The sequence below is a fragment of the Jaculus jaculus genome, chromosome 3 (genome assembly GCF_020740685.1).
Source record: "Jaculus jaculus isolate mJacJac1 chromosome 3, mJacJac1.mat.Y.cur, whole genome shotgun sequence".
NCBI lineage: Eukaryota > Metazoa > Chordata > Mammalia > Rodentia > Dipodidae > Jaculus > Jaculus jaculus.
In genome coordinates, this window is record NC_059104.1 from 113,693,331 (window position 1) to 113,708,017 (window position 14,687).

General features: G+C 38.1%; 1 protein-coding gene across 3 annotated transcripts in view; it reads right to left on the reverse strand.

Annotated features, from left to right (window-relative positions):
- Positions 1-14,687, reverse strand: part of Dync2h1 (dynein cytoplasmic 2 heavy chain 1) — a 277,230-nt gene that overhangs the window by 25,011 nt on the left and 237,532 nt on the right. For all 3 annotated transcript variants that reach the window (XM_045144805.1, XM_004661895.3, XM_004661894.3), the window contains 2 exons: positions 3,808-3,917; positions 1,996-2,077 (listed from right to left, as the gene is read on the reverse strand). In XM_045144805.1, coding sequence (XP_045000740.1) covers positions 1,996-2,077; positions 3,808-3,917 — 192 coding nt within the window. The remainder of the gene's footprint in view (positions 1-1,995; positions 2,078-3,807; positions 3,918-14,687) is intronic.

Genomic DNA, 14,687 nt, shown 5'->3' on the forward strand with positions numbered 1-14,687 from the left:
GATGTGATGCCCACACAAGTGCAATAGTGGTACACAGCCATGGTGAGGAATCAATTGCTCTTGATTTGGCTAACTGATCCACTCAGTGGTACTAGACCCTTAGCTGGAGCTGGGAAACAAGTCAGAACCATACCCAAACACAAGCCCACTCTACAATATCAAGCTACCATCAATCACGGGGTATAAGAGGGCCTACACCTATCAAACTGTCTATCAAAAAAGTAAGTGTTATCTCAATTTTCCGGATGCTAACTTACTCTCCGTTGGAGAATCTGCTTCTCTTTTCCAGATAGATGCAGATCCTAAGAAGAGAGCTGACCCAACATACCTCAAAAGGGGCCCAACTGAAACTAGGGACAACTGGCGAAATAAGCAAGGGTGATGTTTTCCTGTGAACCGGATACCAGCACAAAGGGTAAGGAGATCAACGCAGAGAAAAATCAACTCCTACCAAATCAGAGAGCCAAAGCCTCAGAGGCCCCCAACACCTCAGCACTGAAGCAGACCAAAAATGAACCCAACATGGCTCAGGGAAATCTTGCGGAAGAGGGGACGGAAAGAATGTCAGAGTTACATGTTGGGTCATGATTTGCAGAGACATTTATCATACTAATAACTGGGGGCTAACTCCACAATGCACGTCCCATTTTCATTAACAAGGAGGGTCTAATGGGAGGGGGTAGATCACAAATGAGCCTAAATAATGGTACCAAACTGCCTGTATTCACTGAAATGAAAACTAATAAATTAAATTAAAAAAAAATAAATGAAGTATTTAAAAAAACATAAAGGGGGACAGCTATTACTTATTACACAATATCTATCACAATAATAAATAAGAAGGTTTTTATGTTAAAAAAAATCTAAGTTTTATTTCACTAGAAAAGAGTTGAGCATTCCACAAATGCCTAAAATTTTAACAAAACAACTTTTTATTTCTGAAAATTAAATGACAAGATTGGCAAATGTAATGCCCTGTTATACTTCAGAAGAGATTTTGATTATATGAAAAACATTTACTACAGCAAAATTAAATTTAACATAGGTTATTTTAAGAGTTAAGAAAGTTGCTTTTTATATGAACATGTATGTAAGTAAAATATATGTTCATTCAGAAAAATCTACAATGACTGGACATTCAAAGCTTACAATATTTTCACACAAGCTCAGACTTACTGATGTTCTAATGAATGGTAGAAGTGAGAAAGTAGTATTTCACTATTATCTGTTAATGTGAAACCACTGACTAAAATAGGTCACTTATTTTAAATAAGAAAAGATAGTGTCACCTCAAATAGTGTTCTCAGAGATAACAAAATGGCAATTACAAAATTGTTACTTCAACTGGAATTCTTAAGAAAGGTCCCAAACATTAATACCCTTATTATTGAAGACAATAATCCGAAGGGTGTAACGGTCCTCCAGACAACTGACTGCCTCAGTGGCTAGTTACATCATACTAAGCCAAACAGCTAGCACCTGTAGAACATATACCCAGTGATATATCAAAGGAAATGCCTCTTCCCAAAGAAAGGCACAAGGGAGTTTTAGGCCTGGAGTTTTACTCAAATCCATAGCCAGATAAAAGGTTTCCTTCCTGGGGAAATATGGACTCTAGAAGTATCAACATTATTAAAAATCCCCTCCTATGCAAGAAAGTGTCAATTGTGGGAAGTATATGCACTTTCCACCTTTAATGTATTTTTTCTTTCTCAAATTACATGTGTAGTATGATTAACATGTACCATTTCAGTAGCATACTAAACTTGTTATTGTACCACATAATTTTTATGCTTTATCATGTGGGGTTAATTTTTTTTTAGAATATGTATGTAAACTATTTCAAATAAAATCCCATCTAGATTGCCTTACCTTGCACGGCCAATCTCTATTGATCATACCATTGTAAAGACAGATGACTATGAATTTGAAGTTTCAGACTTCATTCCAGTTAGTGACACATTCTGAACACAGGCAAGCATCTAAAATTAGTACCTTCACTTGCAGCTTTGCCTCTTGCAGTCGACCTTTCCATGAGGCTACAAATTTAAGACTATCCACAGAACGGCCCATTGCCCTGTAAAAGTAAAGCATCAAATGAAACAAGAAGTAATTCTCAAGGAAAGGATAGAGCTCCAATGGTAGAGCATGTGCTCAGCATGCATGGGACCCAGGGTTCAGTCCCCAGAACCAAACCCAACACACACACACACACACACACACACACACACACACACACACACACACACACAAATTCTTTAGCAAATAAAGTAATGGAAGGTAGACCCAGTTTTATTTTAAATTGAAATACTTACAGCACATAAACAAGATCTACTAAGTAATGCATGCATTAGTGTTTTTAGAATGTGTATATGCATAATGTGTATGGTGTATGCACATGGGAAGAGGCCAGAGAACATGTCAGGTAAGCTGGGCATGGTGGCACATGTCTTTAATCCTAGCACTTGGGAGGCAGAGGTAGGATCACCATGAGTTTGAGGATACCCTGAGACTAAATAGTAAATTCCAAGTCAGCAACAAAACAACAAAGGAAACCCCCCCCCCCCACAAAACAAAAAAAGAAGAAGGAAGAAAAAGAAGAGCAGGAGGAAGAGGAGGAGGAGGGAGGAGGAAGAAGAGGAAGAGAAGGAGGGAGGAAGAGAGGGAAAGAAGGAGGGAGGGAGGGAGGGAGAGAGGGAGGGAAGGAAGGAAGGAAGGAAGGAAGGAAGGAAGGAAGGAAGGAAGGAAGGAAGGAAGGAAGGAAGGAAGGAAATGTCTGGTGTTCTCTTCTATCACTCTTTTGCCTTATTTTCTTGAGATAGGGTCTCTAATGAACATGGAGTTGCTGTTTTCTGATCACCAGTGAGCTCCAACAATCCTATTTCCACTTCCCTCAGGAATGGGGTTACACACATGTGCATTCCTGCCCAGATTTTCATATGGGTGCAATGAGATTGTCCTCATGCAGCAAGCCTTCTTACACACTGACTCATCTTCCAGACCCCCTATATCTGAGTTTTAAATAGTTTCCTTTATGTCAGACTTCCCTTGACACTAAAAATTCCTAAGGTAAGAGGCTTTCAGTTTTTTGCATTTTTACATTTTCCATTTTGTTTATGACCCTTAAATGTAAGGATATAATATGGTCCAAGTAATAAAAAGATTATTAAATATCTAATTTTAATGTTTGTAATATTCTGAGGCAAAAAAATTGACATACCCAAGTCAACTATACTTTTGCTCAGTACGTTTTGGTGTCTCTTTCATTACAACCTAATTTGTTATGGTCTATATATCATGTGGTAATCTGACTCTGGCATGAAAGAGAACTTAAACTTATATCAGATTCTGCTCTGTACCAAGAAGCCTACAAAGACAAACATATTTTGTGCCATCTAAAGTGGCAGTCATTAGCCAATTGTGGCTAGTGGACATCCTGAATTGGGTAGCATGGCTGAGAAATTGAATAAAAAATTAATTGAACAAGAATTTAATCTTATTTAGTTTTGATTAATTAAGATTTAAAGCTCCATGTGGCTTCTGGCTACTATTTTAGACAGCACAGGTCTAGGAAAATAAATAACCAAAACTTAAAAGTAATACTTTATTTTGTCAATTCTTATAGAGCAATGTTTGAGAAACTGAAAGGTAACTGCTATTAAAGGTAAACTGTTAAGCAATAAATAAAACTATCTGGATTTCAACTATAAATTTATTTGACAATCAGAGCAATGTGACTAGAGGTGGATAAAGGAAAATATTGTTACCCTTAATGAAAGGCCAATAAAGTGTTTAATTTTTAACTACCTTGCAGTTTCCTGGCGAAGAGCATTAAGAAATGTGTCTGGATGGAAGAGTTCAGATAGGTCAATTGTATCAGAGAGAAGAGCTTGTTTTTCAGCCTTGTCTACCCAGTTCTACAGAAAGACAAGAGAAATAGATGCATAAAGATACATATACATTTTAGCCTAACCCAATACAAATAAGCTTTCTTTCACAACATTTCAGCAATAAAAATCTGGTCAACATATCTAAAAATGTGAAAATTAAATTTTTTAATGCAGCATTTCAGTTTCAACCATTGCTAGAAAGTGATCACTTGTCTCTCACAGTTGCTCAGCTGACACTGAGCAGCTGGGTAGAAACCAGGACCCTCCCATCATGCCACACAAACTAAAAAGAAGTCTAGGTTCCGACTGGAGACAGGAAAGTGACTTGCCATCTACCTGAATCAGGTATGAGAGTAGAAGGTAATGTATTAGAGAACAATATTTCTTTGTCACCAGGTATTTTAGAACTTTATTCTACCTAAGGGCCATCCTACAAATCAGTCACAAATCCATCTGCAGTCATACACAGCAATATATTTGATAAATATTTTTAAATGGCCACATGGAACAGATAACAAAACAAAGTCTCATGCAATAGTTACTGTTTGTTTTTATGTATTAACTGACATTGTGCTTATAACCATTTGGCAATGTAGTATCACTGTTTTCATAATGAGAGGATGGAGGCACAATGAGCTTAAAGTTCTTGCCTGAAGTCACACACTGAGTAGGTGTTAAAACTAGGAAATAAGCCAAGGCAGCCTAAGTGAGTTGTCTCTAATCTTTTCAGCAGATGCTAATGTGCCTTAGTAACTGACTGATAATTCCTGAATCAGTCCATTATTTCAGCTGCTGCAGAGATGGTACTATAGTAATGTCAGCTATTGGTACTTCAACAACCCTCATTTACTCAGTAATTCATTTTGCATGGTTTATAAACAATCTAGAAGGACGTGTTTCATGTACCACAATATGCTATTATATACCTATGCACTTATATTTCTCATCTAGGATGAAGATAGAGAAATTAAGATCTTCAAATTATCATGTTTACATTATTATCTCAAGGCACTTGACTCATATTCCCATCCTATACAAATATGTTCCTTGATCCTTCTTACAGTAGATATGTGCTGTTTTTACAAATAAGAAATACTTGAAAAATATCTCCTTAATCAAGTATAATTCTTTATTTCCTTTACAAATACATTTCACAAAATAGCCTCAACTTAATAAAGTACAGAGCAATATTTTTATTCCCTACCAAACAATCTTTCATTCACTCAAGGCCAACCATTCTAAATTAATCATTTAATATATGAATATTTCCAATTATACTATTATTTCATTAATGGCCTAAATTAATTTTGAATTCAAATAAATTTGAAAGGGCTGTTGCCAGAAATGGATGTACGTATGTTCAAACTAATTAAAAATTAGAATGTGGCTGATAATCAGATTTTCAGTTCATTAAAGTTTAGATTAATATAATTAGTCAAAGAAGGAAAGTTTCTCTGACAAAAATCTTATACTTCATGGAAAAATAACTTGTTGGTCTATTAACCTTAGAGATAGATTGACACAATTATCTTATTTAATAAAATAAAACTTAAGTAACAAAGTTTTTAAAATGTGCATAGCATTTTTGAATAGCAAACTTCACAATGAAGAAAAATTTCTTTTTTCACATTTATACTGAAAGAGAATAGAAGCAAGGTAGCCTTCTTTTGCAGGTAGGTAGGTAGGGATACAGGCTCCAAAACACACAGACAACCATCTGTCCTGGTGAGACTAAAACACAACTCCAGTCCAAACCTAGACCTGAGTCAAGATCCTGGTTCTCCTCTTCTCAGGAGATATTTTTTTCACAGGCTTCCTGCTACCACTTTGTCCTAGCTGGTGGGCACTTTTTGAGACTGTGTCCTCCTCCCTGACCCATCAACCAATCAACCAATCAAGGTCCTCCATATACATTTAAACTTACCTAGTGAAACTCACCCCCAATACATGCCTAATTTACATCTCTAGGTTGTAAAAAAGTCCTTATCCAAGTCACCAGATACACTACCCATTGGAATCCTCTCCAAACTGGGACATTTATTAAAATAAATCTTTCTTAACTTACTCTTCTGTCAGCCTCTCTTGCCAATTCTTCGGGAGTCCTCATACAGCAGGCAACTGCTGGCTTGGGGAGTTAGTGTGATGACTATTGGGTATCTGGCATCCTAACATGTAAACAACACCTTTTCAGAACTCAGAGAGCCATCTTAACTCTCAAACCAGTAACAATACGCTTTGTGAGCATGGGTGTAAAGAGTATAGGGCCATTTTATCTTAATAAGTGATCTGAATATACAAAATGTTGTAGTTGACAAATTTAACTGACAAGTATTTTTTAGTTAATGCTTATTACTCATGGTCATGGGCCACACCCCTTTTCAAGTAGAAGATTTTAGATAAGACCTAAAATCTATAGTCTCATCTATAATGAGCCTTTCTATATACAAATCAAGCATAACAAATACAATTATTGAGATAAGTGAGTACAAAGCTAACAGAGTGGAACAACACATCAGTGGGGCAATTTCTTACATACCACACACATAACCTCAGTCAGTACAATCTCTCAGCAAGAAGGAACTGTGAACATAACCAAGTATATTCTATTATAATCAGAAATGAAATATGAGATGAACTCATTCTAAAATGTTATATTGAATGCTAATTATGAGATAGACTATGAACCAAACTATAATCACTTTCTTAGAAGCATTTACTGAATGAAAAGTATTTACTGCACAGTTATGGGCAAAGAGACAGGTATATATGAGTGAAAAGGTAGAAAGTGGAACAATACTTAAAACTTATCAGATTTCCACTTCTTTATGAACAACATACACAGACAGAATCTTGAATAAAAAAGCCTGCTCCTCCAAGAATATTACATTTAGTTACTTGATTGTATTGCAACTAAATGATCAATTTTGTATATAGGCTAGGCATCAGAAAATCTGCATATCCCTTTTCATAATTTTAAATTTATGGAAAATGCTCAATAGCTCTTTGGCATATTAAAGCTAAGGTGTCTATAGCAATGGAAATGAGACAATCAATTAAATCTACACGACTGCTACAAAACTGAAGGCCTACAACCACGTTAAAATGATTCAAGGGGGCAAAAGCTCAAAAGTAGAAACAAACCAATAAATTTAAATATATTGAAGGAGGAACATTCTGTCCATTGTTCACACACATTAGGGAATATGGCTCTAAATACTAGGATGAACCTGAGATTAGTCTTTGAACACAGGCAAATAAAACTGAGATTTTAACATTATAAATGTTGCATCACAGAGCATTGGAGAATGAAAAACTTTTACAGTAAGTGGTGCTAGAGAAAAATAGCTAATATTCAGAAAAAAATAGATTCTAAAATAACATTCTGACCTAAAACTATTTTACTTAACATTAAGAGTAGCATAAGGTCCTAAGAATTATTGTGTGGAAGAAGGGATGAACAACACATTATGACAAGCAAATTAATGATAATGCACCTAAATACAGAATGACCACCTTTCTTAAAAAGATTAGAAAATAAATAGGTTAGTTTATAAAAATTTTTTGCACATAAAATTATAAGCATAAAAACCATTCAGCTAATTTTGGAAAGTTATATTTACCTCAAATATTGAAATGAACAACATTATCATAAACTGCTTACATGAAGCAAAGATATAAGTACCCTTAATAGCACATAAAAACTCACATGGGAAATAAGTCAAAATCATATACAGATAACTAGCTCATTCTCCAATATCAAGATCCCATTAATCTTGGGCTACAAGAGGGCCTACACACATTAAATTCTCTAACAACGGTTATCCCATTTAACCTGTGCTGACTTCACTCTCCATTGGAGAATCTGCTTCTCTTTTTCAAATGGAAGCAGGACCTGAGGAGAAAAACAGTCCATTGTACTTCATCAGGACCCCAGCTGAAACTAAACAGGAAATGGGGAAATGAGCAAAAATGCTGCTTTCTTGTTGAACCTGGTACCAGCACAAGGGTGAAGATAGACACTGAGACCACTCAACTCCTACCAAACAAGATATCCAGAGATACAGAGGATCCTAAGAGCCCATCACTGAAGTAGACCTAAAATGAACCCAACATGGATCAGGAAAATTTGTGGAAGAAGGGGCAAAAAGATTGTTAGAGCTATAAGTTGGGACGTTATGCACAGAGACACTGCTGCTTCCCGGTAACAGATGGCTGTCCCACAATGCACAACCCATAATCTCCATGGGGTGGATCTGCATCCCCAATGAGGAGGGTGCCTTTGGAGGGGGTTCAGGGATGAGGGAAAGGATGGTACCAACATGTGCTGTTTACATCTGAGTATGTCGTTAACTAATAAAAAAAAAGATGACAAAAAAAACCCTCACATGCAGGGACTTCTTGTCAAGATGGTCGCTGCCTAACCAGCTTCAGCCCTGCGGGTAATATCAGGCAATATCTGGGGCTCCAATGTGAGGAGGTCTTACCAGACCTCCAGTGGCCAGGCACAGCGGGGCACAGTTGGGAGTCTGCTGATACCCATGCTCTCAGGTACCTGCAGGCCTAAATCTGTCTCCCAGAGGACCCGCCACTGCATCTGTTGGTAATCCATGTACCTTCCCTGTCTTCTGGAGGCCCCCACTGTGTCTGTCCTTAACTCACATGCCTTCACTGTTTCCTGGAGGGACCCCCACTGCATCTTTCAATGGTGCATGTGCCTCCCAAGACGCCACCATGCACTCTATGTGTCAGTGGCCCATAAACACACTTCTGCCTGTGGCCTGTGCACCTTCTCTGTTTCCAGAGCCACACACACGGTGTCTGTCAGGAACCTGTGTGCAGTGCATCTGTAGGTGGCTCACACACCTTCCTTACTTGAAGGTCCAAGCACACATCCCTGTCTCCTAGAGGCCACTGCCCCACTGTATCTGTAGGTGAACCACATACACTGTGTTTGTAAGTGGTCCCACCAACCCACACTCCTATCTCCTACCATATCTCCTGTCTTGAAAACTTGGTGGGCTGGCCTGAAGGCTGCCTCCTGTCCCCCTGATCACAGACCCTCAATACCCTGTGCTACCTAAAGGTGGCCAGGGCCAATGCCCCTGTCTCCCTCACACTAGCCAACTCCCTGATCCAGCCTGGGCTATGGAATCCAGTGACCCCCATCATCTCTCCAAATCCCTGCCCTATTCACAGGCAACCACCTGCCAAGGGGAACCAGCAAGTCCTCCATAACCTGAACATCTGGGTTCAGTAGGAGAGTGAAAGTGCTATGGCCCTGGAGCCACAGAAAAGATACAGCTGGGACCAAGTCAAAGGAATCGCAGACATCCAATCCAACCTTTGGTATTAAGCACCAGTCCAGAGAGGCTGGTACACTTCTGACCTGCACAACCTACACATCCCAAAATACAAAATTATCATATACTATTCAAATACAAAACAGAACACTCTCTGAAGATACTACAAGAGAAAACTCTTGCTTCTTCCTTAAAAAAGATTCTCACACAGTGGTGGGTAGACCACAACATAAAGAAACAACACTGAACATCAAAGGGAGGGAGCTCCAAGCAGGTTGCCTAGTCTCACAATGGAAGTCTCCAATAAAAACAAAATCTGGAAAGGATTATACTAAGTGAGGCAACCCAGGCCCAGAAAGCCAAATGTCACATGTTCTCTCTCATATATGGATCCTAGCTACAGATGACTGGACTTCTGTATGAGTAGGAAGAAAACTCAGTAGCAAAGGCCAGTAAGCTAGAAAAGAGATATAAAGGGAAGAGAAAGGAAGGGAGTAGTGTACCTAATAGGATAGTATTGTATACATGTAAGTAGAAGAATAGATTAATGGGGGAGAAAAGGCCCAAGTGAGGTCAGGGGAAGAGACTGAGTAAAGGAAAGGTAGAGAGGCTAATCCAAATCTAAGAGTATATATGGAAACCTAATTTTTTGGACAATGGAACACTCAGGAGCTGTAGATTGTTGCTAGAAAATTTTCAGTGCCAGGGATGGGATACCTTCCAGTGAGTTGTTGGCCATGGAGGTCCCTGATGCCCCCAAAACATTATAGGCCATTGCTGAGGCCTTTAGTTTCCCACCAAGAATAGATGGTAAGACCCTATTGCTGAAGACTCCACATACTTGGGCTGCAAGGCCACTGAGAAATCCTGTTGGAACTGAGCTGATAACCTCCTCCATATACACTGGCTGGCAGAAAGAAACCAATCTGCATGCAGTTCAATGGGAGAGAGAGAAATCACCAGTGGACACTGCAAATCTTAAATTTTGGCAGCCAGGCCAAATGAGCAAATAGGTACAATAGTGGCACATCTTTCATGGTGGAAACCAACTGCCCTCTAATTGAACTGGAGGCCCACTCTATGGGAGGGAATATCGCCCTGATACTGAAAACTTAAAACAGGGGTAGTCATGGGCCCTAGCAGTGTAATGTCTGCTGCTGTCTGGCTAAATGTGTATACTATGCTTATCAAACTGCCCAGTAAGCATTTCTGTTAAGGCTCATACCCATATATTAATGCTACTCTCACGTTTGATAAAGAACCGTCTCTTTTCAGATGGCAGTGACCTTGGGATGACTCAGAAGGTATCATGGTGCTATAAAGAAGTGTCAAGAGTGCTTAGCATTGCAATATCTCTATCACACCTGCCAAGGCTCAGGGTCTATTGTGAAAGAGGTGGTGGAAAGAATGTAAGAGCCAAAGGAACAGTAAGATTCCTTACAACATGCTCCCCCCAGACACAAAATGGCCTGGATATTCATGACCTCACAGTGCCTGACACTACCTACACAAGACCATTATAATAGGAGGAAAAGATCATGACATCCAAAAAAAAAAAAGAGAGACTGATTGAGAGGGGGAGGGGATATGATGAAGAATGGAGTTTCAAAGGGGAAAATGAGGGGAGGAAAGGCATTACCATGAGATATAGTTTAAAATCCTAGGAGTTGTTAATAAAAAAAAAAAAATTAAAGAAAAAAAAAAAGAGGAGACAACAGGAATAAACCCCAAACTGAGTACACAAGATACATGACCCTGACCAAGAAAATGGCAAAAAATCAGTAACAAAAACAAAAACAACAACTGCATAACTGAAATCCACACAGCTGTTTTCACTAGGTTTGACCTAATTGAAAAAAAAAAAAGAGACTCAAAAGAGAGTTAAGTGAAGTAAGTGAACTAAAAATTAGAGAATCTCAATAACCATCTAGTTAACCTTAAAGAAGACAAAAGTAAATGCGATAATGAATTCCAAGGGTTGGGTGTGGTGGCACACGCCTTTAGTCTCAGCAGTAGGGAAGCAGATGTAGGGGAATCACTGTGAGTTCTAGGCAACCCCGAGACTACATAGTGAATTCCAGGTTGGCCAGGGCTTGAGTGAAACCATACTTTTCAATCCCCCAAAAAATGAATTCCAAGAAGCATTAAGAAAATCAAAACATGACTTAAAATTGGAACTTGAAACAGGGATACATACAATACAGACAAAGACAATAGAAAATACAAACCAAATTGAACTAGTGAAAACCTCTCTAGAAACTCTTAAGAACAGAGTCAATCATATGGAGGACAGAACCTCAGAGTTGAAAGACAAAGCAGAAGAAACAGCTTGGGCAGCCGAAAACTTTAATAAGATCAAAAACTCTTTTAAGCAGAAAATGAGAGAACTATGGGATACCTTGAAACATCCTAAACATTCGGATCAAGGGAATTCCAGAAGGGGAAGAAATTCCTACAAAAGGCATGGAGAACTTATTCAACAAAATTATTGAAAAAACTTCCCACCCTCTCAAAAGAGAGTCCCATAAAGAGACAAGAAGCTAGCAAAATTCCAAACAGAATGGACCAAAGAAGAAACTCTCCAAGGCACATCATAGTTAAAACTCAACAATGAAAGCAAAGAGAGAGTGCTAAAAGCAGCAACAGAGAAACATAACATATAACCTACAAAGGCAATCACATCAGAATTACCTTAGATTTCTCAATGGAAACTCTGAAAGCCAGAAGGGCCTGGAATAGAGCACTTCAAAGTCTAGAAAACTATGGCTTCCAACCCAAGCTACTGTACCTACAGAAAGTACCCTCATAATAGATGCTGAAAGAAAACTTTCCATAATAAAAGCCACTGTTACGATAATATGACACAAAGTAAAACCTACAGAAAATATGTCAGGGAATTCTCCACACACAAAAAAAGTCAACCAACCAATCTCAAGAGCCTACAAGATCACAATAACCAAACACTAAAGCAGGCTCAAAAAAGTACAAAATCCAAGAAAATACCAAACCCCATAAAGCACTCCAAAATGACAGGGATTAAATTAAACCTCACAGTCATAACATTGAATATTAACTGCCTTTACTCATCCATTAAAAGATACAAGTTAAAAGAGAACATCAGAAAAATGGACCATTTGATTTGCTGTCTTCAAGAAACCCACCTTACCACTAAAAACAGACATTTCCTCAGGGTAGAAGGATGGAAAATAATATTCCAAGCCCATGGAAATAAGAAATAAGCAGGTGTTGCTATACTAATATCTGATAACATAGACTTCAAACCAAAAGTAATCAAAAAGGGCAAAGGAGGTCACTTCTTCCTCATCAAGGGAACAATCCAACAAGACATCACAATCATCAATCTATATACACCAAACACAGGTGCACCACAGTTTATAAAACAAAACCTACTTGACAAAAAAACAGAAATAAACATCAACACCATCATAGTTGGAGACTTAAATACTCCATTGTCATCAACATACAGATTAATTAAAACAGAAAATCAGCAGGGAAGTAACTGAGCTCAACAGCACCATAGATCAACTAGACATCAACAAAACTTTCCACTCCAACTCTGCAGAACACACATTCTTCTCCTCAGCCCATAGAACCTTTTCCAAAGCAGAACATATATTAGGCCATAAATCATGCCTTCATAAATCCAGGAAAACTGATGTAACTTCCCGCATATCAGATCACAATGCTTTAAAGCTAGAAATTAACAACAGTCACATCAGGAATTACACCAACTGCTGAAGACTGAACAACACACTTTTAAGCAATGAATTGGTAGTGGAAGAAATAAAAAAAAATTGCAAAATTTCGAGAAATTAATGACAATGAGAACATAACTTATAGGATACAATGAAGTCAGTTCTAAGGGGAAAATTCATAGCACTAAGTGCCTTCATATCAAAGACAAAGAGAACTGAAATTAATAACAAAGCCATCCATCTAAAAGTGTTGGAAAAACAAGAAAAAATCAATGGAAAGAGCTCTAGACAGAATTAATCTAGAATAGAGCAGAAAGTAATGAAGTGGAAACTAAGAAAACAATTAACAAAATTGATGAAACAAAGAGCTGATTCTTTTTTAAAAAAATAAAGATTGATAAACCCCTAGCCAATTTGATCAAGTGAAAAAGTCTCAACAGACATAAATGAAATTTAAAGAATCAACAGGACTTCATTCTAAACTCTCTTCTCCACAAAATTGGATAATCTAGGAGAAATGGATGAATTTCTAGGCATGTACCACCTACCAAAACCAAACTCACAGCAGATTAATCTCCTAAATAAACCTACCACATCCATCCAGATAAAAAGGTAACTAAAAATCTCCTCCAAATAATAGTCCAGGACTTAATGGATTCTCAGCCAAATTCTATAAAACCTTCACTGAAGAATTAAAACCAATTTTTCTCAAACTGTTTCACATAATTAGAGAATAAGGAATGTTCCCAACTCCTTTTATTAAGCTAGCATCACACTAATACAAAAAAAGGACAGAGGGCTGGAGAGATGGCTTAGTGGTTAAGTGCTTGCCAGTGAGGCCTAAGGACCCCAGTTCAAGGCTTGATTCCCAAGGACCCACATCAGCCAGATGCAAAAGGGCATGAATGCATCTGGAGTTTGTTTGCTGTAGCTGGAGGTCCTGGTACACCCATTCTCTCTGTGTCTCTCTCTGTGACTCTTTCTCCCTCTGTCCTCTTAAATAAATAAATAAAGCAAGACAGAGATACAGCAATCTGAAACTTGTCTCCTACTGGAAAAAAAAAAAGGGAGGAATTCTCCACAATATTGGAGTGGGGAAAGACTTCTTGCACAAAACCCCAGTGGCCAAGGAAACTAATCACGCAACTAATGGGATCTAATGAAGCTAAAAAGCTTTTTCACAGACAAATACATTATAAACTGAGCCAATAGGAAACCCACAGAAAGGGAGAAAATTATTGTCAGCTATACCACTGGCAGAGGCCTAATATCTAGAATTTACAAGCACTCAAAAAACAAAACAATAAAAAAAATCAAACAATCCCCTTGACAAATGGAGCACAGAATTGAATAGGGAGTTCTCAGAGGAAGAAATACAAATGGCTAACACACACTCTAAAAAAATGCTTAGCTTCCCTAACTATCAGGGAAATGGAAACTAATACAACTATGAGATTCCACCTTATTCCAGTAAGGATGACAACCATTAAAAAATGAAACAACAAAGGTTGGAGAGGATGTGGAGAAAGAGGAACCATCATTCACCATTGGTTGCCATGTAAACTTGTACAACCACTATAGAAATCAATATGGAGATTCCCAAAAATGATGAATACAGATCTGCCAACAGATCTAGTTATACCCTTACTGGGCATTTAACCTAGAGGGTCCATGCTTCACTGCAGGGACATTTGCTCAACCATGCTTACAGCTGCTCAATTCATAATAGCTAAGAATGGAATTAATTTAGGTGCCCATCATTGGATTAATGGATAACGAAG